Here is a 27,666-nt window from a genome sequence, read left to right on the forward strand (position 1 = left end):
ATAATACAATAGAAAAAAAAAAGGCTCAGTTAAATATCAAATCCAAAATAAATATTTAAGATTAATAGCACTGGTTCATTGTGTGAAATTATATAAAATAATTCAAAACACTATCTGACCACTAAAAAAAAAAACCTACCGATTTAGGTGGTGTATTTAAATTTTGTAAAATGTTTGGTTTAACTCTTTATTATGTTGTCTAGTTAAAAAGTTTATTCTAAGCAATTTCATACTGATAAATTAATACATACCTAGAGAAATGGTCTAATACATCTAATATAAAAATATATTGTCATTTAACACTAAAAATTAATTTCAGAAATAGTATTTTATTAAGACTTCAGTCAACCTAACCAATTATTAATCTAATTATTATACATTATAAAATAAGTACTTGTACTTCCTAAGGCTTGATTTTAAAAATGTAATGATTGGTGCCTCGATAAATATAAAACAGTCTTATACATCATTTTAAATTATTTCATTAAAAAAAAAAAAAAAAAACTGAATATTATCTATAATACTATTATAAATATATTTTAAAATATATTATTTGCCAGGCATACATCTAACTTCATGTTCATACATTTACTTATAACAACATTTCTTAAACTATGTTCAGTGAGAAAACCCCGAGGTTCCACAAAGCATAAGTAATTTTTTTCAAAATTTTCAAGAAAATTACTTTAAAATATCTAATTAAAGATTAGTAGCAGCTAGTGGGGAAAAAAAAATGTTTGTACAACTTTCATCAATAAAACCCAATAATTAAGAATAATTGTAATAATAAAAAAACAATATCACTTATCTCATTAAAAAAATTTAAGTATTATTATAAACAATTATTATTATTATTTTTATTTTAACATATTTAATGCATCAAGTATCTTTAATACGTTGTTATTAAATGTAATAATTACAATTTTTATTGAAAATAATCCTAAAAAAACTAAAAAGCTAAAAATAAAAGTAAGGGTTCCACGATAAAAGATATCAAAGAGTTTCACGGATAAAAAAGTTTAAGAAACGCTGACTAAGAATATATTATTGTACATAATAAAATCAATAATGGCATGTACATGAAAATGTGTAGGCATATCTCGTAGCTTGTGGATAATTATTTAGTAGTATACACGGACATAATTCATATGGAAGAATAACTCAAAATTTACTAGAGTAAAGTATACATAATTTGGCAAAAAATAAATTAATAGTTCAGACAACGAATTTTAATTGAAGGAAATATCAGCATACTATTAGTTTTGTTGCTCTTGACCAACTTATATCATTAATATATTTTAATTTAGCAGAACCAAATTTATGTTATTAACTTTTATAATAGAGTAAATTAATCAAACTTTATACATAATATTATAAAACTTTAAGGTAAGAACATGACCTGTATTAGTACCTTGGCTTTTTATAATATTTCAAGTTTTGGCAAAATAATTTAAATAAATGATGGCATATGAAAGCAATACTTAAAAAAATTATGCTGAAATATTTTTAACTTAGTTGTTAAAACTAACAGAGAGACTTCATTCTCTAAAAATGGAAAATGTATTAGACATGTTAGGTTTTCATGCATAATTCAGCCATGCAATATATACAAATTCGTCTAGACAATGTATTAAACACATTAAGTAGGTATCCATATTAATCTCACCTAAATTATATGAATTAATTCGTCCAAACGATATGTGATATAAAGAATTTAACCTAAACATTCCAATAATGATTTACTATTTGTCCAAGTATAAGCCGTTCTCGTATAAATCCAAAATAAAGAATGTATTTGACCTCTTAAAAATTATACATTCACAAGTTTCAATAAAAAATTGTTGCGAAAAAATAAATAATATTTTTATCAAATTTGAATTTGTCTAGGGGGACGTTTTCCAAAAATTCCTATCAGTCAATAAAAAAATGTGAACTTAATTCATGTCTATTTTTTAGTACTCTTATAATACTACGCAAAATATAACATAATGCATTTATATCTAATTCAAATAAGCGCCAATCACTGTAAATCAATATCAAACTCATGATGAAATTTCCCAACATTCTCCAGATTAAACTACTGAAAATCTATCCATTAATTTTAATATGATTCTAAGAACTAAGTCTTTAATGCATGTGATGCTTTTATCCATAAAAAAATTATCATTATTCATTAATTGCATGCACTCTGAATTATGAATGTATTCATAATTTTATTTAGTAATGCAGCTTTGATTACGAAGACGTCTTGACACACGTGCAGATGATGCCACAGTAGCTGATGCATAAGATGGTTTTGTTTCGTCCGTAATTCTGTGCAAGTAAAAAAATAGGTAAATAATAAATGCTTACAATAAAATCTACATATATATAGCGTGTTCAAAAAATTGAAAAATTACTTTTAATTGATATAAGTTACAAATTTCAATATTATTGTTTTGTAAAGATTTAGAACTTGTTTTTTGAATATTTTGCAAAAATCTCAGTTAAAATTAATATATTTTGATACAATGCAACATTATATTTTAAATTATAATAAGAACATCAACATTTCAAATTTAAATAAATAACATACATACATACATACATACATAACAACACACAACTTGACCACTGCTTTAAAATTTAATTACACAACAATCGCTATACATATTATTATAGTGGTTTTTTTTTATCATTAACACATATTATTGTAATCAAAGTTATCACCATAACAATAAATTTTTTAATTCCATTTTTTAAATTACTTGATATCAATATGTTTATATTTTGTTACATTTTCGAAATAAATATTTACATGGCAAACATTATAACAATAATGTTTAATAAATTAATAAACAACTATAACTGTCCAAAAATTATGATTAAAAGAAAATATTGTAGAAATTTATTATATTCTAAATGAATACAAATTTTTATGACATTAAATCCTGGAGAAAAAAATTGTTTGCAATAGATTATCTTTTTAAACATTGATTTTTCAAAAACTATTCTATCATAATATATTATTATAATTCTGTGGCCATGTGTTTTCAAAATCAGATAAAAAAAGTATTAATTTTCATCTAAAAATTATATATAACTTCTATTTTTAGAACACATTATATATCATTTTTAAAACTAATTATAAAACTAGAAATTACTTTGTAACAGTTTCTGATGTAAGAGTTTTTGTTGATTTTGTGCTACTTTTACATACAGTTGTTGGTTTTGCATTTTTTTTTCCAATTATTGAAGCCTTTAAATTACTTCTTGTGGTAGGCATTGTTGGTGTATTATTATTTTTTTTCACTAAATTGTTCATACTTATTCCAATAGACGCATTTGTAACTCTACGAATATTTTTTAATGCTGAAAACGTACTTTTAGGCTTAGAGTCCTCGATTTTTGAGGCAGATCTCTTCTGTCTTAAGTTTGGTACGTATATATCTTTTTGGACATCAGGAAGTGCATGATTATTTGTCTTCAATTTATTTTTTAAGACAGAAGATAATCTGCTTTGTTTGTACTGTAAATATTTAAATATAATTAAAAAAAATATTTTATACATAAATACTCAAATAATTTTAGATTACCTCTTCAGATTCTTTACATATTTCACTATTACCACTACTATTGCTGGTGAACTGTTCTTCATTACTAATGTGTGAATGAGGAGGCGGATCTACATACTCATATGCATTAGCATTAGAAGTATGCCGTTTAGCACTATATATTCCATGAATAAAGCGTTTATATTTGTTAACAGCATTTTTTCTTTTTTCTCGCCATTGTCTACCCAGTAATGTAAGATATTCTTCTTTACTGTGTAATAAATAATTGTATGTTTAAATTAATACACTAATAACATAACTGAGGAGTTGTATAAATTAAGTATTTACTTTGTGATTTTTAGGTACTTATAATTTAAATTTAGATACTTACTCAATTAGCCATTGTTGCTGTGCACCAATTACTGATCCAGGTCTACATATACGAGTCCATGCAATAGCTTCAACTGCTGTAAATGACCAATGCTTCACAATATATGAAGCCACTAAACAACCAGTTCTTCCCAATCCAGCTAAACATTATAATTAATAAATATCTAAAAAAGTATATATTAAATTAAGATTAACTTTTACCTTTGCAGTGGACAGCCACAGCACCTATATATTTAGCTGTATTATCTTCACTATTTATAGTTGTATTTGGAATAATATCATTTGCTTCACTTTTTTCATTATTTATATGGTCAATATTATCATCAATATATTGCTCACAGAGACGCAGAAAAACTTTGAGTATAGAATCTGAAGGAGGTGTACCATCGGTAAAAACCAAATCTGTATGTTGAATATTAGCTACTGCTACAAAGGTACTTTTAGCATCATAAGTCTTTTTACTGTTTAATCTGACTACATGCTTGACATTATTTTCTTTAAAATACGAGTAATAATAAGCTGGGGAATGTATCTGATAACCAGCTATAAAACAAATATCAAAGAATAATTTATTATTATTAATGGATTATTTAAATAAATAAAACCAGTGCTCGAAATAGAAAATGTTATGAACCAAAACATTCATAACATAATTAATGTGCTTATAAAACAGTACATTATTTTTTTTAGATATTTTCAGTTTTCACAACAAAAATTATTAGGCATATATAGATACAGATAGTTGATATATTATAGTTTTCAGAATATGTTATCAATGACAATTGCGGTCATGGGTTTAAAATGTTTAAATAGTTACATAAATCAGAAATTTTATTTTATTTTTTTAAAAAATTATTAATAATATTATCCTCCTTAATTGTAAGACTTTCAATGTCAAAAATATCTTACCAAGTAGCAATTTTATTTTATTTTTTCTAATATTTACTCAATATATTTCCTATTCAGAACCCTTAAATTCTAATTTAACCAACCATAACTGAAACATAAGGTAATATTACAAACCAGACTATTGTTTCAGTGGGTTTTGGTCCATTTCAAGCATAAATAAAACTATTATAAGTATAATTACATTTATCAATAAAATCTCGAGCATGTGGTGATGAAAATGCCAATAAAGTAGCAGGTACAATCCAATTGATATCACCATACTTCACAGTCTAAAGAAACATAACATTTTTAATTGTAAATATATAGCAATTTAAAATTTATACTAACTTCATATTTTTCATATTCATCCAAATCAAAGTCACTCATATCAAAAAACCCATACCATTTAGCTTTATATAAAGCATTAACACATTCTTCTACTGAAACTGAATATTCTGACTGCAGCAAGCACGATGCATCCCTAATATTATTAACAAATTAATAAATTAAAAAACATTCACTTTTTTTTTATATCTAATATTTACCTAAATGGTAAATATTTATATTTATATTTTTGTGATACTATATTATATGTTTGATTTGCCGTCCAATTATGTTCAATTATCTATAACATTAATATGTTAATGTTAAAAATGTATAATTTGTTAGTGAGTAAATATAAGTAAACTGACCAAATATGCACACATAAGAAAAGCAGCATTTGACCTTTTCTTTTGATCACCAATATGAGCACAGTGAATAACTCTTTTATAAACCTAAAAAACATTTGGAAAATAATTCATTAATTGGTGGTTTTATCTATCATCAAAAAACTAAGCAATTATACCATGATAAATAATTTTAAAAAACAGTTAATTATAATACAAATAACACAGAATTTACAAATTAATCATAAATATTAGGTTAGTTTTATAAATTTTCATCTCAAATAATTTTTGAAAAAAGTTAAGACCATAATATTTATTTATTTACTTTGAAATAATTAAAAATGTATCAATTATGGTACATCAATTTCAATATAATAAATATAAATAGCAATTTTATAACTGTGTATTTTTAATAGTTATTAATTGTTACTTTATTTTTTAATAAAATGATCTAATTCAATTGAAACATTATTTGAAACACATTTAATATTTTATTCCATTTTAAAATGGGATACATTTAATATTATATAAATATCACAAATAATAAACGAAATATGTAAATATTAAAAATAGTCAAAAGTAAAATTTAATTTGTAAGCTAATAATATACTATTAACTGACAAGGAAAAGCATAACATACTGTTGAAGCACAATGTTTCAATAAGCAATTCACAATTCTTTACATTCTAAAATATGTTTACTGTTAACAAATAAAAAAAATAACAATAAAACAAAATCATAATTTAAAGAATAATAACAAAAATTTATGAAAGTTTTAACAACTATTTGATAAATTCAATTTTTATAAAATATTGTTAAAACTATTTAGAGCCATAATTTATACAACTCAAGTTCTTATTTAATTTAATTTACAACATTTACACATTTCAGGAAAATTGGTTATATTTTAAACATTTTGAGCTACACTATTATATATCCTAAAAATTCTTTAATTTACAAATTATCAAAAAGAAGGATTAAAAGAACTGAAACGGAATTTCATAATTTATAAAAGTATTTAATTACATAATTAGTTCTTTATCGTTTCTGACTTAGTTAAAATAAAATATTCATAAATTATCTATGTACTCAATTATAAATAAAAGTAATTAATTAAAACTATAGCATTCATTGCTAATGTCCTTTTATTATAAATAAATACATTTTTAAACCTTTGTGAATGTTTTAAAAATTATATTTATAAGAATTTTTATAATTGAATAAAAAATTTCTCAAACTTTCTGAAGACATTTGAGATATTGTCATAGATTATATTTTTATAAAAATTGAAGAGCATCATAACTATCATGTATAATTTACACCTGTACAAAATTTAAGCATATAATAAACAATTTCTGCATCATTAGTTATTTAAAAACTATTATTAAATTTTTAAAAAATTACTTTTATTTACACTCAAATATTAAAAATTATTATCATAAGTACTCCAACCTTAGAATTCATTTCTTAATAATTAACTCACAAAAACTAATAAATTACAAAATAAATATGTACATAAATAATTTGAAATTATTAAATTAATTTTAAAAAAAATATCTTTTAACATAATATATAACAGCATATTATGAAAGTTTATTTGGTTTTTGAACAATTTCTTACAATTTGGTTTTATATTTCAAAGTAGAATATTTTCTACTTCAAAATAAAAAAGAATAAAAGAATACACATTTTGAAAAAATTATTAGTAAATAATAAAGGATAAAGAAGTTAAAAAGAACAAAGTAGTTAATAAGCATTTCATATGGTGCCACTTTAAGCAACTTATTTAATTTAAAATATTTATAACTAAATGTCTACTTATTTGTATTTCAATTTTTACACATTAAAATCCATAGAAAAATTTTAAATTTAAAAATTAAAAACATTTTTATTTCAAAAACATTACTATAGAATAGAAAAATATGTATTTTACTACTGAAATGTTTAAGTATATTAAGTTTTCATAATATAAAATTACGAAACAATGATACAGTGTATGTATAATTTTTAGAGAAAATACTCTAAAAATTATTTGATGAAAAAAAATAAATATGTATCTACGCAACAAGGTATATACTTTTTTTAAGTTTTAAAGAAATGTGTTGAAAATTATCTAAATATTAAATAAAATCTATAGAATAATTTTTATTTTTATACAAATAAAAATAAAACTTAAAAATGATGAGTATATTCAAAAAACTCTTAACATTATTGAATATTATGTATAAAAATAGTTGTATATTATTTAAAAATTATCTACACTGCCAAACAATTATTAAAATGTCTGATACTTTCAATGATTTATTAAAAAATTTTAAATCAAATTTTATATTAAGAAGAATTTATTTCTCTGCAATTTTTATTATTAAAGGATTATTATTTAAAAATGTTCATAACTTGCTAAAACATTGGAATATTTAAAAAATAAACTAGTTAACCAGACAGAGTCAATACATGCAAGCGCATGTTCCTCTTAAGATTAATTCATGATTAAAATATTGAATAATAAAAATACATAAATTTAAATAAAAACATAAATATTATCTAAATTTTTTTTAACTGTAAAATTTTTAACTTACTTGAAGCTTGTCTCGTACTATACCAATATAACGATATATCATTGCTAAATTTAAAGGACCAAAGTCACTATAAAAACCATCATACACCAAATTGTCATCAACATTCAAATAAAATACATCTTTGTCCTTCAACGAATTTTTCCAATCCTTGAAAGTTTGAAGCGTTGTTGGATCCTTATGATTAGATAATACCATGAAATATAGGCGATCTGTAAATGAAAAACTAGTCAGATTAAAATATTTTTTTCAAACATAAATTTAAACTTACTTTCAATCAATTCAGACAATTCGGCAACTTCCAATTTATTAGCATTATTACTAACCATAAGATTGTTGAATTCAACTGACATTTTCAAAATAGTTTCTTTTTTTCCTTTCAACCGAGTGATATCAATGTATAGCTAGTAGCTACAATACAAGCGCTGAAGATGTTTAATGTTCCACCGTCCATCCTACACTGCTAATACAATGAAAGCCCACACATAACAAATTATGATTAAAACACCTACACTAATAATATACTACTTTCTGGTCGGTTATATGTCCACCTACTTACTCCTATTAATGTAGGTGTGCCTTCCAGATTCTATAATTTGTATTCTAAAAAAACAAAATACAAAAAATAATTAAATAATCAAAAAATTTAAAAAAAAAACTTAAAAATAATCAGATAATTAATTTATGGACAATACAACTAAGTACCTACATTATGCATACTCTATTTCAGTTTGCACAAATTTAATGTATGAAAAATAAAAATTTATATATGGCACATTACAACCAGTGACCCGAAAAATAATGTTTTTTATAAGTAAACAGAAATCGACCAGTCATTAGTAAGTTAATAATAATTACACACTGGTTACCAATTACTACTGTTGCTAAATCAACTGTTGAATATTTCAAATGATAATTAATGGTATTGTATCGGTGTTACTATTATTAAATGTTGTAATATTTTTATTTAAAATTTACATACCTACATGATGTACAATATGTGGAGCTACATCAACATCTTGTTATTATACGCATGCTACACTAGCTGATAACAAAATGCAGGGTTCCCAAACACGTCTAAAAAACGCTACACGGGCGTTACCGTGGGGAGCTGATGAATAGCGATTACGCCGGCCTACTGCTAACTTTATAAACTGTTTTTTAATACATACGAATAAAAGCCGTCGCTTATAAATTAGTACGCAAACTTAAGTACTGATACAAAGAAACGTGTTCAATTGGTAGGGGGCTCGTGAAAATGTTAAATTTTGGTCTTGTCAAATAAATTAAGAATTTTATTTCTGTAATATATTATTACGATTTACGACTCTTGATAATTTTATTATAAACATAAATAAATGATGTTAAAAAATTAATAGTACAGCAGTACTACTGCTCAAACGTTTTTTTTTATTCTTATTGTATTATGAATTTTATTCATTTAAGCTTTTTTTTATTAATGATCACCATTTGTAGTTAGGTACCATTGACTGTTTTATACACTAGTACAAATTAAATGCTAAGTTTATATTTATATTTCATATAATATAGTAGGCGTCAATTTATTAATACTATTTAATAAGGCTGAGATTCTGATGTAATGTCATTTTTTATTTTTCTATTGGTATTTAAAAACATATCTATAACTTATAAGTAAGTGGAAAACGTGTGTTTTGAGGAGTCCTGAATATTTTAATGATATTTACACTAAAAAATTTTATACATTTTTTACATATTTGTAGAATTAAGTGTATAATAGAAATCAGATATTATAATGTCAAACGTGTTATAGATATGTATTTATCGTCAACCACAGTTTTCATATCTATAAATTATTTAATATGCAATAATAATACTTCGATTTCACAATATTTCGTATTTAATCTAAAAAAAAAATCACTATTGTACAACACGTTTCTGTTATATATATTTTTCAAATTAATGAATATATTTTTAAAGTATTTTTATTGTTTAAACTTTAAGATTTGTGTTACACTTTTGCATTTTTTTTAGGGCATGAAAATCACAGCCTTAGTACCTACTATAATTAATCATAGCGTTATTTTAATATTAAATAGGTATGTATTATTAGTATTAAGTACATATTATTATACATTGGTCAAGTCAAAAAACGGATAGTATTTATATTGACTGGGAAATGTAATGATTAATTAAAATTTGAAAATTGAATATCATAATTTATTGGTAGGTACAATTTGAGTTTAGGTGATTTTTTTAAAACGTTAATCACAGGAAAAAAATTGAAAATACCCACATGCATTATTTCAAATAATGATTTTTTTTTTTCTATAACTTCTAAAATAACTATTATTGTGTGCGTTTCATCTAAAACAATTATTTCAATTGTTATTTTATTAAAGTATAAGTATTCAGCCGTGGATAATGATGTACGAATTACCGGATAATTTACGAATAATAAATATTTATTAAATATTATTTTTACTTTATTCAAATATGAAATAGATAATGTTCACCTTACTCAAATAATTTTATACATTAATACATTATACGTGTTTTGTACTTAATAGTTATTCTTCCCTATTCTCTGATAAAAATCGCGATTTTAGTTATTTTTAAATATTTTTCTAAGAATATTAATTGTATTATATTAAAAACATTCCATTGCTATTACTTAAATTATTGTTTTCTATACTTATTAAATATTTTCAAAATATTTAAGACTAATTATAAGCTGTTAATAAATATTTTAAACTTGATGTTTGGTCAAAAAAACTTAAAAATTAAATACAATATACCACATTAGTTGTTTAGATTAATTATTTCAATTTATTGCCGAGTATTGCCTATTTATACCACGAATAATATAAAGATATTTACTTAGTTCTATACGGTAAATAGTTATAGAATTTTTTTTATAATTGTTTAAGTTTGTATTATTAATTCGTTTACACACATAAATTATTTAATTAAAACATAATTTCACGATAAATAATAGAAATTTTGTTTTTAATAGTATCCTAACATTTGTGTATAAATTTAATTACCTATTTAAATATGTATACAATTTTTTTGGCGTAATAAGAATTTATAAAGGTAACTTTTTACCATGTAGCAATTTTAACGAACATTATATTATGTATTTTTACATGATACGTATTGTCTAGGAACTTAAATTCATCCATTTATTTTGCCTTATTAACCTATTTATCTCAGCAACAGAATAAAAACTATTTTAATAAATTATTAACAAAAAAAAAACTTAAATGTCCTTATGCCCTTGCACAAATCATGTTCAATCGCATGTTTCATAATTACAAATGATTAGGTATATAGGAAGGTACCTTTTATTATTAGAGAAAATAATAAAAAAATGTACTGGAATATATTCTCATACCATTTCTATTAAAAAACAAGTATAATTATACCTATCAAACTTATTTTAAAAGTCGTATAATTACACATAAAATTGTAATTAGTAAGTGACTTTATTAGTAGATGATAATATTAAAATATGAATTTCCTCAGTTGTTTTAGACACGCTGATTTCAATTTTCGTCCAGTATATTATTTACAGTTAAAAAAGCTACATAAGTAAAGGATCATACCGCAATCTTTACGATTTCGCGGATAAACCATATTTTTGAACTTTTTTTATTAGTCGATTCGATTGACATAAATGATAAACAACTGTTAACCGTAAAATGGTTTCCAAAAACATTTTTTCCTGTATAGGTATGTAATCAGCTTATTCAAAATTTAAATGTAAAAACATTCAATCTGACTATCTGAGTATAATTGTATAAACCACGAGACATTAAATATTTATTCATCAGTACATTTTATTTTACAATAGGTTTATACTTTATAGACGTTACTGAATTCTGTGACAATTACTGAATTTATTTATAACGTTTAATTGTTTGAAAAATGCATGGGCAATGCCAACATTTTCGTCTACAAATAACGTATTAGACAGGACTAATGACGATAAATATGAATTAATTGTCGGCGGCAAATGTGTGCTATGGGCGCTATGGCCATAATCCAGATTTATGTAGCTATGTCTAGAAAATGCTAACATAAATATTTAGTGGAAAATTCAAGTTTATTAGTTATTATACTTAATAGATATTTGAAGATTAACTTCTGATGAAATTGAATATTTTAACAAAACTGAAAACAAAAAACGATTTTAAATTATCTTATGATTTCATAATGAATATTTTTAAATCGTTTTAAGGTAGTTAGGTATTTTGTAAGAATTAATACATTTTATTTTCAAGTCAAACATTTAATGCGGACTTGGAAACAAAAAATATAAAAACTAACGTTTAAAATCGCAATTAATAATTAATCTATCTTACGTTTTATACTCTTATTAGGATAACAACCATCACATTATTCACTATTATTTTATTATTTACTTTATTAAGTACCTAGTAAAGAAGCTATACGTTTAAATGATGATTATAATATAAAGATTAATGATTGTGAAAAGAAACGCGAGTGCCGAGTTATAACAAATAATATCACAATGATATGACAGGATATGTATTTTATGTACGGGAATTTTACATTACACATTAGCTTAACCAGCTCTATTAAATTAAATAATAATAAAATACAAAGTACAACCTTCAATGAGAAAATGAGTCAAATAATTAAGTTAAAAAGATAAAAATAATTTAATAATTTGATCTACCTATTTAGTTTTTAACTAATTAATACTCTCCACTTATGGAAATCAATTATCAATGTATGACGCTCGTAGCCCGTGTCGTAAGGTTATCAGTTGTTTATCAGTAAATAACTGTGGTAGCCAACGACAACATTATCGCGATGCCGCTAAGCCGCTTTCGGCATATCTATTCTATGTACTGACTTAGTAAACAAGGTATTCCAAACACGGTGAAAATATTATAATTTAATCAATGATAGTAGATATTGTTCAAACCGAATTATTGTGCAGCTGTAAATTCAAAATTTAAAAACGTGCTTTACTAGACGATAGTACTGGAATTTAACTCAAAATAATAATAATTATTGTCTTATAGTCGATCACTACTTTTTTTTTTTGTCATAAGTATGAGTTGATTATGAATCGTTAGTTTGCAGATTCTTCTTTTTTTTCATCGACCGCGAATTAACATAATATAAATACTTTACAAAATATAGGTATAGATTTAAGAGTTAAGTTTGCTACTTGATCAATTTAAAACGTCTCGAATACAAATACGATTTTAATTTATTGTGTTCAGTTTATGACAAAACGGCAAATACTCCATAATTACTTGAATACAGCAGTGAGGTAAGTGTCTACTTTCCAAAGTTTACATTAAGATTTTTTTTTTCAAACACTACATGCATTGTTTTGATAATTTTTTCTTACTACCCAAATTAAGATTTTTGAATCTTATATTGCTCTTAGGGAGAGAATTTTATTAATTTGTATTTAATGATGTTACAGGTGCCATAAAATTACAAAAATGTTTAATTAAATTTTAGTACCGCTACCTACTACTCTTAGAATAAGGCTCCAAACTTAGCGTGATGATATTTAACATCTGATAAAGATATTGTTTATCTCGTACTGAAATTTTGGCATCTTGTATATATTACGATAATTTGGAATTATTAGTTAAAATAAGTTCAATAGTATTACATATTCTACCTGAAGCATTAATGTCTTTTGTCTTGACTATTTAAAAAAGAAATTACTTCTCATAATGTCAGCAGATGAAGTGGAATCTGAAGTTAATTTTATGAAAACTTATAGTATAATAAAATGGGACGAAATAACGTAATTATACATTTCTTAAGGCAATGTTCTTTTAATGTTATTTAATATGTACAATAATTAATTAATTTTACTTGATTTTTACATTTAAGAAAGCTAAATAATGATCGTAAATCACTTAACCAGAAAGTTTTGCTTGGGTTAGCCACCAGAGAGGAATTTTTGAAACAAATAAAAGTCGAATTAAATATGCTGGACACGTGTCAACTTAAAATTGAAGTAAGATTATGTCGATTGATATTATTTAAATTATTACTATTATTTTGGTTTTATAGCAAGAAATGAAAGAAAACAACACTGAGGATATTAATACTGAAATACTTACCATTTTATCAAATCGTATAAATGATATGTATAATAACATGTTTCTACTGTTTCCTGTTGAAAAGACTTCATTGTTAGAATATATTGAATTCTGCTCAAATAATGTAAGTAACCAAATTACATCATTAATGATTTTAAATTTTATTATACCTTATGTGTTTATTCAATTTTTTATTAGCAAAATCTCTAATGCCTATTGTTATTATATAAGAATTTAAGTTTAAGAGGTACTTGTTTTTTATTGCCCCGCCTGTACGCCGTAAAAAATTTATCGCCTCACCACTCTTGTTTGTTATTATCCCGCCATAAATTAAATATATAGGTATAATATGTTTATTTGATCATAATTTTAATGGAGATTGGAGGGCAGAACTCAGATATATCTTTTAAGATGGTTTCAAATGTGTCTTATTCTCCTCATAAATTTTTGCCAAATACGATTCCATCAAATTTTTTTTAGTTAAATTTTTTCAGTGCACTGGTAGGGTTATAACAAACAAGTACCGTTTAAGATAAGTGATTATTCATGATTTCATGAATTATAAAAAAGTATATTTACATGCATTTTGATTATCGCAACTATCAAGTTCATTTTTAATTTTTTACCAGTTGAACAGCATATAAATAGATAGGTGTGACAACAATTCAACAGTTTATATTATTGTGACTGCGATCTCACGTACAAAATAATATTTATATTTTCAAAAGCTTAAGAACTTAATTATTATTTTTTTTTTATTAAAATTATACGATCATCAAAATATGTAATAACATAATATGATAAAAAAATGTCATACACATTTTAAATAGTTGGTTGGCCTTATATAGGATCATTAATAATTTTTATTAATAATGTAATAAGTAGGACTAGGATTTATATGCAACAATGTATTTTTTTTTTTGCAAACTTCTAATTATTGCTTTTGTAAGTAATGTCCATGGATCACCTCATGATGAGATAAACAGTGGTGATTTTATTTTCATATTTTTGCATATTTGGGACAAAATGCATGTTATTGCATATTTTATGGTATATTTTGTTACTATAATATACGATTTTATCATACAACAGTATATCAGTATGTATTGACACTGTTCAAAATTACCTATTGAAGGTATACCTATATTAATTTTTTGATAATTTAAAACGTCATGTAATTGTTTTGTGTAATACATTTGAATAGCGTGAATAGTTAAGAATATTATTTAATTAATTTTAAAACATGATTTTTTAAAGTGTATATTGCATATTTTTGTATATTTTTAATAAATCAAATACATAGTTTACAATTTTTTATTGCATATAAATCCTAGCCCTAAATTAATAAGCGATAAATAATAAAAGACATTAAATAATATACAATTCTTTTAATATAATTTTTTTTAAATAATATTAAAAACATTTAAATGTTGATATGTTTCTTATACTGTATTTCTAATTATTTTATTGGAAATGTTTTAAATATTTATATTTTTAAAAAAACTGCCGAAATATGTTTTGACCAACTTTGTAATGGCAAATTTTGTTACTAAATTATAATTAATTTGTTTATTTATTTAACCTTTTTAAATTTTTGATTTTAGATTTTATTTATTACTAAATGTAGTAACATGTTGGATACACTCATGTTGAGATACCATAGTGACCCTGAAGTATATATAACTGCAGCAACATATGAATTTGATGACCGAAATAATGTTGAATCAGCCAGACGATATTTTGCAGAAGGATTAAAACATCATGAAAATTGTAAAAACTTATATGTAGAAGAGTTTTGGGTAGAAGTTCAACATTTAGAAAAGACTGACGGTGCCTCACTTCCAATTGCCATTGAAAAATACAAGAACCTAATAAAACGTTTTGAAAATGATATTGAATTTCATTTCATATTATTAGACAGAGCAATCAAATTAAGCGCAGTTAGAGAACTACAATGCAATGTAGTCAGGTATTGATAACTTATTATATAATTTATTGTACATTTTTATAAATATATTTTATTTCATTTAGAGATATGATTAAAAAATATAGACATAGTGAACTAATGTGGCAAAAATTAGCTAAAATACATTTTGATGGATTTATCTATCATCAAGAAACTGAGCAATTACACTATGATAAAAATTATATTAATGGTATTAGGTCAGTATCCAAACATTTCAAAAGATACTTTTTTAAGATACTTTTATATTTATTTTATTGTTTTATAGAAATTGCATTAAAACCTATGAAAACGGATTAAAAGAAAATTTACCACTAAAAAATAAACATAAGTTATGGAACTTTTATATTGATCATATTATAGAAATTCGTAAATCTTATCGTATGAAAAAGGAAACAATCAGAAATTTTATGAATGAAACAATGGAGCGAGCCTTTCAAGAAGCTCACGATAATAAGGCATTATGTAAAGCTGAATATTACATTTATTGGGTTGGTATATTTTTAAAAAGTAATACTGTTTAATGTAATTTATAATTTTTATTTTTTTTTTTTTTTAGATTGAAAATACAAATAAAGACTGTCATAAAATTATGAAAGAAGCAGTTGAGGTGATAAAAGATAGTGAAGAACTATGGTTTAATTTAATATCATATTATTTGAGTAACGATAGTCTTGAAATGGGCATTGAAGCTTTTCAAGCCGGTGTTCGGGCTTTAAAAAATAAATCGATGCCATTATGGGAAATTCTTATTTTATATATGGCGAACACTCATCCAAAATTGGTAAAATAAGTATTAGTATTTTGATTTTTCTCAATGATAATTAATTTCAAAGTAATTAATTGAAACTCTAGTATAAAAATTATCTGTTGGCATTGCTATAATCGTAATTTTCATAAACACTAGAGAAGTAATTAACACAATTACAAACAATATTAGGAGAATTAAGTTGATCAGCATATAATTTGGTAAATTTGTTCTTGCGTTTACTGTTAATGAATTTCCAAAATTTAGTCTAGACTAGTCTATAAATGTTTTAAATTTTATCTATTTAATTTTGGTAATCTGTTTTGAAATAAATTTATGCACAAAGATTTGAATTAGTATTATAATCACTTACCAAACCAGAACTCTTAAACAGTTTATGAGCAAGTTTTTTTTTTTTTTTAATTGATTTTTTTAAAAGTTTACTAAACCATGAAGGGTAATTTTAGATTGATGTTTAATTATTTTAGGTACAGATATATTGAAGATATCATAAATAACTCAAAATATTAATATCATTAACATATCATTATTTTCATGTATACCAAGACCTTAAAGTAATTTATTTCATTCAATGGAAGCCTAATTAAAAATAATATCTGCGTAGTTACAATTAAAAAAATTATACATACATAAATTTTATTAAATTGGCTCAAATAAAGATATGGGAAAAGCAATAAGTAGGCTCGGATGTTAATTATCACACGGAACAAGAAGTTTCATCTATTTATTTGCAACTAAATTATTTATGCCAGAGAATTAACTATAACATTGAACCATTACAATTTAAAATATTACATTGTAAGAAATTTAAAAGAGGTAATTTTGATAAGAATTTCGATTTAATATTATTTAAATTCAATAGATCAAGAAATAAACCAACAAAGTCACCGATTAAAATTACATTTTAATACATAGAAAACTTAATAGTAAATTATTAATAATTTCAAAATGCTTATTATAAATTAAAATATCAGTATGAGGTGGAAAATAAACATTGCTTACTATAAAGTAACTGTGATTAATTTTAATTAAATATTAAAATTATTTAATAATGAAAAATATATGTTTCAACTAGACTCACAAATATTGATAATAAACGAGAATGAAATTTATTATTGACTGCTATTAGAACATCTCCATCTCTAAATGATTGCTCGTAATCAGTTTATTTTTATAATCTTGTAAAATACATTTTATCTAAAATTAAATATTAAAATGTTACACATTGAAATCTGTATTAATTAACACATTCAGCAGTCAACTCAATGTTTTTTTATATACTTCATTACTTTTTTCTTTTCTAATATAGAAAATACAAATATCCAATAGCAGACAATATTTAATACTTGTCTATAAATGTTTGATTATTATAAATATTATTTTCTCTCTATAAAAATATATGGTTGCCTCATAACATTATTTATTTTTATTTAGCTCCAACAATTATATCATGAAGGCTCACATTATCCATACCCTGAAGTAAATTGTATAATCAGGCCTGAATATTTAGAATGGAATGTAGTTCACAATGGAATACTTTCAACTCGTGAATTGTTCGACAAACTTAAAGACGTAGAACCAGAATGCAAACAGTTGTATAAATCTATGATTTCATTTGAACTCACTCAGAACTCAGGCATTACTAAAATAGGTTATATTAGAAAATTGCATAACACTGTATGCAATTCTTTTGGCACAACAGATATCGGTGATTATCAATTTTTCCTACAATATTATTGATAGTGATTTTTAATTTGTTACAATTACAGATGTATGGACTGACTGCATGCGTTTTGAATACATGTATGGTTTTCATAAATATGTGAAAGGAATTTATAAGGCAGCAATGGATTCTTTGAGATCAGATTTACAAAGTAGTATGACAGAAGAATTTGAAAAACTTAAAGAGGAATTCAAGTATGTAATAATTATTTAATTGCTATAGTTAAAAATGAAACTTTTTTTTTGTTAATTACAAATTTAATTTTCTGATGATTTTTTAGAGATTTTGATCCGAAAGATGGAGGAGTTATTGTTATTGAAGATGACGAATAATTCTCAAGTTATAGTAAAAATTGACATTGGTATGTGTTTTTATATTTACATTGATATTCTTCAGTTACTACTTTGTAAACACTATTTTTAATTTTATTTTGTCTGATATGTTAAATTAAGTTTAAGTATGTGTATCATTAATTATTTTTATATATTTTTTAAATGATATAAACATAACATAACTATTTTTTTATGTTAATATAATATTACTAACCCTAAAGGGTTAGGTACATAGTTCAGCCAAAAATGTGTTCAAAATGATATAAAACAGTTAATATGACATTGTTAATAATTTGTCATTCAATATTTTTGTAAAGTACTGTACAATCAAAATAAAATACAATCATAACAATTGAAATAGATATAAATATGTTTCTATTTTTCAATTAAATGTAACAAATATTTCAAGATTATATAATTTTTTTTATATACATATAAAACATATCACTACAAATCATATACCTTTTAAGAAATAAACTGACTGATATTTTTAGAAAAAGATATATCTATGTATATATGTTTATGTTTTAAACCTTCGTCAATAAACTGTATATTCTTTATTGCTAATGTACGAATTATATCCTTCATTGTCACATCTTCCTCTTCATATATTTCTATATTTAACCTTGACAAGAAATTTCCTATTACATTTTTCTTTCCTAGTATATATTTTAGAGCTAAGCTATAACTTATAAGATATAATCTTGGTCTTTTTATTCAGTTGTTTTGAATTTCATCTAATGTTTTATTAATAATTGATATCAATGACATAATAATATATGATCTGTTTAAATTGTTACATCCCAATGACCATGAATGTAATCATGAATTTTTTTTTTTTGCTTGAAAATGTAATAGCTAATAATTCTTATTCAATCTGTGCATATACTATTTTGGTTAAATTTCAATAATCTAGAGTGAGGCAAAGTATACCTGCCTACTATTTTGTATCAAACAATTACCTAATGCATTTTTGAAGGCATTACAATATATCTGTACGAGTAAACTCACATCATAAAACACTAATACTTATTAATTCATGATATTTTTTAAATTATCTATTAATTTAGCATACTCTTTAGACCAGCAACGGGCAACTCAAAATTACTTGAGGGCCAATTTTTAGAATATTAAAATCTAGCAGGCCAGAATATAGAAACCAAAATAAAAGTCATTCAAAATATACATTTTAATTAGTATTTATTTTGTTTAAAATATGAATTTTTAACTTTAAAATTGTATGATGTAATTTGAAAATGTAACATGGGCCAGATAAATAAGGCTTGCGGGCCGCCAGTTACCCAACCCTGCTTTAAACTATACCCACATACAATATTTTTTTAATAATTGCCTTAGGGGTTCTGTTGATTTTGACAAATTTGGTATAACGTTTTTTAAAAAACTAATCATACCTAAAAACCGTTTAAGCTTATCGTATTTCAATTTTTTGATAACTCGAATTTTCTTTAGGCCAGATTTAATTCCATTTCTATTAAAAATCATCTCTAGGTATTTAACTTCTAGTATTCAATATTATATTTTATCAAAATTAAACTTAATATTGTTGTCTCTAACTCTCTGCATTACCTTTTCAACTATATTATTATGTTCCTCACTTGTATCAGCACCTATCATATCATACACTAATTTCTTAGTTTTTTTTTTATTATTTAGAAAAAATACAATCAGTACAGTTTATATACAATAAGAATTTTTGTTAACTATGTATTAACACTAATTCCTGAAAGAATTCTGGAATATGTTTTAACCCAATTGGAGCTCTCAATAATCTATCTACCATAGATATTGTTTAATGAACAATATTTACTCAGTTTCTCATGTAATTGAATTATATATTAATATATGATAGAAATCATTTTTTATATTAAATACTATATAATATGTTTTATGTGATAATTTAGGTACCAATTCTTCTAGCGTAGCGCTGGTATGGTATACATTTCTTTAATAAAAACTTTATTTAAATATATTGGATCTATGCATATTCTTGATGACCTGTTTGGTTTTTCTACAATCTGTAACCTATTTACTCAATCCATTGATGTATTTATTGACATAATAATTTCCTTATCTTCTAATTTATTTAATGTTGTTTTAAAGTTTTCTTTTATTTTAATTGGTATTCTTCTTGCTGTTAATGCTTTTCGGTATTAACTCTTCTTTCAACTTTATTTAAAAAAACATCTGGAAAGCATCTTAAGCCTCTAAATAGATCATTATTTTTTTATAGAATATTTGTTTTATAATATTTACCTCATCTATTCTTTCTACCAATTCTAGTTCTACACTTGACTGTAAGCTTAGTATTCGAGTTAATTTTTCTTTAATTACTATAAATGTGACTGCCGTATTTAAATTACCACTTTTGTTTAGTATTTTACATTTTAAATTTATTTTTCCTATTACCTCTATAATATATTCCCCCCCCCCAACGCACATAATTTAATTTTAACAAGTTTTATTTATTTTATTTTATTTTTTTGATTATTTTTATTTATGTGATTTAATAGCAATACATTAATATTAGCACCTATGTTATTATCAATATTAATAATTATATCTTTAAACCATGTTTTAATATTATTTACAGTGTTTATTATATTATCTATAATTTCAACTTTCACATTTTCAGTTGAAAACTGTACCTCACTACATATCTCTATTTCATTCTCACTTAACATATGCGCTCTGAAAAATCCTACAGAATTTTTTTAAATGACCTATACGATAACAATTATAACACTTCTTACTATAAGCTGGGTAACTATGGCGACCATGAAGTGCACCATACCTTTGACAATTAAATTCTTTTTTATTATTCTTAATTTTTGGAGATTTACCTCCCTTAAATTTAATGTGTTAATTTTGATTATCTTTATTTGATTTTTATATCTTTGATTAAAGTATTATAACTTACATTTTGAGTTATTTTCCATTTGTCAAACTTTATCTGGTTCCATTGACTGTTCAAGTTATTTTCTCTTATGCTTTGCTGCTTCCACTGCTCGACAATACTGAAGCGTTTTCTCAAATATTTCTTCACGTAGTAATCGCTCCTGTAAATCTTTATTTTAGATGTATTAAATGTAAAAACCATAGACATATAAAACAACTAGATAGCGGACTACGTATTACATTCCCGTACGAGAACGTTGAAGTCGAGCAGCCATATGCCAACAGGGCAATGTTTACAAAATAAATCAATAGATAAGATTTATTAATAAACGATTTAAACGAAACTGAAAATAAATTCGTTATTTGTTTTGTATTATTATCAATATTAGCTATCTTATCTATTGAGTTATTTTGTAAACATTGCCCTGTTGGCATATGGCCGCTGACTTCAATTTTATCGCGCAGTCCGCTATCTAGTTGTTTTAAATGTCTATGGTAAAAACACATTTAATTTGTTAATAAAAATCAAAATCACATTATTTTTTTAACTTATAACCTATAAATATAAAACATGTACGGCTATCAGTGTTACCTCATGTTATATGCTATTATAATGTTCATATTCCATATTATATTTAATATCAATATCAATATTTTTATTCCTATGAACAATAATCTACTTATATACTTTATACTGGTTCATAATATACCATAGGTACACAACGCTTAATACAATTTTAGATTAAATAATTATTAAAATATATTATATTTCCATTATAAGTATACTTAAAAAGTGAATATCGTATGTAATTATGTACCTTGTGGCTCGTTCGCTGAACACCTTTCTGTAAGTTACATAAATAGACTTAGAAATTTGTAAAAAGTACAATATTATTACAAACCGAATATCCTAATCTGAATTATCCAAATAATCTGGATATTTTAAACTTGTTGCTTACTTATTAAAAAGACGTGATCTATATTCTATGGTATGAAATATAATATTATCAACTTCCTACCTACTGCATCAACCATCGACATATTTTTAAAAACTTTCTTCATAATGTGAACATTTGAATTATTCGGATTATTCGGTTATTACATTTTGGATTTGGATATCCATAAAATCCGGATTTTTGACATTACTAGTTGAAACACCCCTCACGGACTATATAATATATTTTACATAATGGTTTTTTATACTTTTATTGTTTTCAAGTTAACGTTAAATAAAAATATGTCTACGCTTAATATATCACGTTAGGTTAATAATAATATATTGTAATTTTTAATTAGAAGTTGGTGACAAGTTTACAATATAAACAACTAGAGTCTAGAAGTGCTAATTTTAGACTTTATTTTTCCCCTTTGATAAGAATTTTCAATTTAGTTATTTTTTTATCATCACGATGTAATGACTTGTGTCGATTTGAGACTTTGAGAGTAGTTCGGTTGAGCAATATTGCTCTAGGTGCTTATTTTAATAAAATAATAATTCTTTTTTTTATAACGTGTTTACCGTCTGGTAATTTTTAAATTATATTTTTTTTTATATGTACTATATTTTATCACGATATATATTAGTAGTATTCTTCTTTTATAATCAAATAAGACATAATTAATGATATCGATAACGATATCCCTTCGTCCCACGATTATATTGATGGCAGTTGTGTCAATGTAATTTATAAATAATACGTCTACTGTTTTCGGGGAAATAAAATAATATATTAATATATATCATGGAAAAATATCCTCAAATTATTAAGAAGAAAGTGTTTATTTAAAATGCTTTTTGAAAACTTGAAAATGAGTTACCCAATAAAGCTTTTCTTACCAGTTACCATGAGTAATTTTTTTAAAGAAAAATAACTTTCTTCTCTTTTATAAAAATTAATATTGCGAGATACATGTTTCTTAATACAGTGGCTTCAAATGATTCTACAGAAAGGTCATTTTTAACTTAAAAAAGGGTAAAAACTTAGCTTTGGTCAAGTATGTCTAATGATAGACTTAATAGTCTACCCATATTAAACAATGAATGCAAGTTAACCTAATAAGTCGAGTATGAAGACGTTTCTATACATTTGCCACTCAACAAGCAAAGAGAAAAAATTTATGATTTTATTTTTAACATTTAAGTATCAAAATAAACTTAAATAATGTGTATAATATACATACTTAATGATAAATAAATGTAAATATATTATATACTTGTCATTATTCATTGCATTAATGAAAACGTTTAGAACTTTTTAAAGTTAGTATATAGCTATAAAGGAAATGAAAAATATCGAGTTTTTTAGTTGTAGTGAGATAAACTTATTTTTCGTAATGAGTCTTAGTGTAGATGACTTCGATGAAGGATATAAGTAATTAAGTAAATTTCTAGCACAGCGAAAACTTTTTTTTGATTAGTCTAAGTGAAAATAAAGGTGAATTATAGGCCGAAAAATTACTAAATACGGCTGTGGCCAATAAAATCCGACCGATGATCGAGTTTCTTGTGAGGCGTACGGCCGCTACATAAGGCCAAAGTATTTTCCCGCTGACCTACAAACTGAATAAGATTTACCAAGTACCTATCTGGACTAACATTTTTAACATTGTCCAGACAGACAATCTATGTACTCATTCTTGTAGTATTGATAATGTTTCTGTTATCAATTTTATCATAGTTGTCGATAAATTTATTGTCAAAATACGTTCATAAGATTTTTAAATGAATCCATTTTTTTTTTAAATACTGACTCAATATCTTATTTGAAATACTTGAGTACATCAGTCATCGGCGATTATATGGAGAATGACATGGTAAATATTTAAATAAATAAAAGTTTAAAAATCGAAATTTATTTAAAAGTTATAATTGTACGATAATGAAAGCCCAAGTCTGTATTGAAAGTTTGCTTAGTAATAATAAAATTATAATTTCATAAGGTAAACCAAACTTAATTAAAATATGTTACTTAAAAAAAAAAAAAAAATTGAATAATACAAAATATTTCATAAAATTAACAAACCACATTATTTTACTTTAAGTAGACATCCAACATTCGCCTATTAAGTTAACTTATTAGATTCCAGTAATCCAGTACACAGTTGTTAATTGCTAATAAAAAACATAATCACTAGCTAAAGGTATTTTAAAAATAAAAATAGTTTTATTTCTATTTGATTTTTGCTTATTTCAATATAAATATTTTTTAAATGCGAAAGATAAAATATAATTAATATAAGGTATATTCATTTAACATATTTTAACTATAACCATTCAAATTTTAGTCTGTCGATAACTTTTAATAGATACACGTGTTTACATTTTTACATCATTAATTTGTATATGACGATAATAATGTCCAAATACCTAATCATCGCCAACACCATTTAAATTCTTATTGAATTCTTCTTAGTAATTTCAAATAATTGTAATTGATATTAAGTAGATTAAATCTAATCATATTAAGTAATAGGTACATATTATGAACGTATTTTAAATTGTATAGTAAAATTTTGAATTGCGATTAATTTGAGTTATAGAGTTATACAATGAGGCAAACAAATATTATCACGGTGTACTAAAACGATTAAAATGGTTTTAAAAAGAAATAGATTAAAATGTTTTTCTACTTTACTTTTACAATGTATTATCGGTAAGTAGTGTATAATCACGCGGAAAACCAATCAGAATCACGTTTCGTTCGTAATAATTCGTATTTATACGTCTAAGCTGTTCATAAACATATACCTACTTTTATCTATTCGGTGAAAAGTTATTTTGCTAATACTTTTATCACATGTCATGAAATGTCTATACTTGATATTATGACTGTATATTAAAGTAGAGTAAAATTGGTCTTGCTGTAGGCTTATAAAAATTTAAAATTTGTTTTTACTTTTTAATCATTTATTTAAAATAATATGCCAATCGGAGAAGTGGACATGAGATAATTTAAGTATATATTTATGACTATTAAAATTGAAACTTGTACACTATTAATCAGATGTTTTTTGGAATAATTTGTACTTGAATGCATTATTATTTTTACGCGTTGAAATAAGTCCAATTAAATATAATATTAATACTATACTATTTAGTAATTAGTTTGTATTAATTATTGAAGTTATCTGGCATAAAATATATTATCGTATTAAAGGTACAGAGTATTTTATCGAACCATTGGGTAGTTTGGTAAGTTATTGGATAGCGAGTCGCATGCGCTATTATTTTCACCAGCTATATCATTATTATTGGTCACTAACGACTAACTTTGCATTCATATAATACTTGAATATACACTATACCTATACGGCTATACTAATGTAATACATACGTATATTATTGGTATTATATTATATTTATATTTATTTTTTTCTCCACAAAACAAATGTCTGTAGTTTACAGAAATTTCCTATTTTCAATTAAATAAAAAAAAAAAATGACGAACACAATATAATAATAATAATTGTTTAATTCTTTATATTACCCCCTCCTATTCTAACGCGAAAATAGTGCATACACTACTATTGATTTATTAAATAGGTACACCAGTTTCTAATATTAATGAGATACTTGTTCCGTATTTTTGTATTTAACGCTGTTTTTGTTATTTTCTATAATCAGTTATTATAATATTTTATAAATTATTATTTCATTATTGAAATGATGTTACAAAGAATTAATTAAAAATGGTAAGAAAAAAACATCAACTTATCAGACATCAATAAATTATAATGTATATTAGATATTTTATATCATATTATTATATTATATTTATCTATATTAAATTAAAATATACATAGATCATCAATCATCATACTATAAAAAATAACAAATGTTTAATAAATTGTTTAAAAATATATGAAGATTTTTTTACGAAAATATTTTTGTAGTTAAATAATATTTTTATGTGAAATGTATTGTACATTTTTTATGTACCACATAGTAATAAAAAACGTACATTATTTAATCAATGGCACTATAGCCTAGCCATTAGCCAATATATAACAAATAAATGATATATAATAATAAATTGCAATATCGAACTATATAAGTATATAAGTAATAAGTATATTATATTATGTACACATCGATTCAAATCTGAATTCATTCGATGTTTTCAGACTTTAAATAAAGTAATAAATCTATTGATTTTACAATGATGTATTTTTATTTTTTATTTTTTTTGTTATGTTCAAAAAAAATGCTTCGATTTTCAATTTCTCCTTAATTTTTTTAAGGCTGGTTTTAGATGACAAATTAGATCATCAAGTTTGTACTTTGAAGAAGTTAAAATTGAAAATTTTAAGCATTTTTTAAAATAACCTGGTGAACAAAAATAATTTAAAGAAAAATAGAAATTCTTACTTAAAAGCAGTTTTTGACAAAATCGATTTTTAGTTTTTGTTGGCTTAATTCAAAAACAATTAGCCATAGATCCTTGACATTTTCACATTTTTGATTATTTACTATAGTGTTACATATAATTTTCAAAATATTTTGCTCAACATCATCCTATTAGTTTTTGTTTCAATGATAATAAAAAAATTATTTGAACATAATGAGTTGAATTTGATTAGTTTTAACAGGGGCTTCCTCAAGGGGGGCGAATGGGGCAGTCGCCCCCTCCATGATCTCTATTTTCTTATTTATTTTCTTATAAATTGGTGTATTTTCATATATATATATATATATATATATAGTTCGCCCCCCTATAAAAGGGTCTAGGGACGCCACCGAGTTTGAATAGGTAGGCACTATTTTAAAATATCCCATAATGTACATGTTATTTTACAATTATGAGTCAATTTATTTTTATGTTATA

At 23.9% G+C, this 27,666-nt stretch overlaps 2 protein-coding genes across 12 annotated transcripts; one reads left to right on the forward strand and one right to left on the reverse strand.

The window, feature by feature from the left end:
• Positions 1-879: 879 nt before the first annotated feature.
• On the reverse strand, positions 880-22,097 carry LOC112602380 (dual specificity protein phosphatase CDC14C). 10 transcript variants are annotated; one of them, XM_025350431.1, is made up of 13 exons: positions 21,864-22,097; positions 8,615-8,658; positions 8,327-8,518; positions 8,059-8,267; positions 5,504-5,587; positions 5,357-5,436; positions 5,160-5,292; positions 5,014-5,101; positions 4,125-4,466; positions 3,925-4,063; positions 3,576-3,804; positions 3,144-3,508; positions 880-2,313 (listed from the first exon to the last, which is right to left on the reverse strand). In XM_025350431.1, the coding sequence occupies exons 3-13, from the start codon at positions 8,406-8,408 to the stop codon at positions 2,214-2,216; spliced, it is 1,851 nt and encodes a 616-aa protein (XP_025206216.1). In that variant the 5' UTR covers positions 8,409-8,518; positions 8,615-8,658; positions 21,864-22,097; the 3' UTR covers positions 880-2,213. The 10 variants fall into 10 exon arrangements, with proteins under 10 accessions (XP_025206216.1, XP_025206212.1, XP_025206215.1 ...); XM_025350427.1 differs by lacking the exon at positions 21,864-22,097 and adding an exon at positions 9,038-9,091; XM_025350430.1 differs by lacking the exon at positions 21,864-22,097 and adding an exon at positions 9,038-9,074 and having other exon boundaries at positions 8,327-8,515.
• Positions 12,843-19,245, forward strand: LOC112602381 (U3 small nucleolar RNA-associated protein 6 homolog). 2 transcript variants are annotated; one of them, XM_025350435.1, is made up of 11 exons: positions 12,843-13,345; positions 13,505-13,837; positions 13,927-14,053; positions 14,110-14,262; positions 15,743-16,107; positions 16,170-16,301; positions 16,370-16,592; positions 16,661-16,885; positions 18,305-18,578; positions 18,640-18,787; positions 18,874-18,925. In XM_025350435.1, exons 2-11 carry the CDS (start codon positions 13,764-13,766, stop codon positions 18,923-18,925), a joined length of 1,773 nt encoding a protein of 590 aa, XP_025206220.1. In that variant the 5' UTR covers positions 12,843-13,345; positions 13,505-13,763. The 2 variants fall into 2 exon arrangements, with proteins under 2 accessions (XP_025206220.1, XP_025206219.1); XM_025350434.1 differs by lacking the exon at positions 12,843-13,345 and having other exon boundaries at positions 13,764-13,837; positions 18,874-19,245.
• Positions 22,098-27,666: the final 5,569 nt, after the last annotated feature.

The sequence above is a fragment of the Melanaphis sacchari genome, unplaced genomic scaffold (genome assembly GCF_002803265.2).
Source record: "Melanaphis sacchari strain LSU unplaced genomic scaffold, SCAv2.0 Contig87_pilon_pilon, whole genome shotgun sequence".
NCBI classification, from domain to species: Eukaryota; Metazoa; Arthropoda; class Insecta; order Hemiptera; family Aphididae; genus Melanaphis; species Melanaphis sacchari.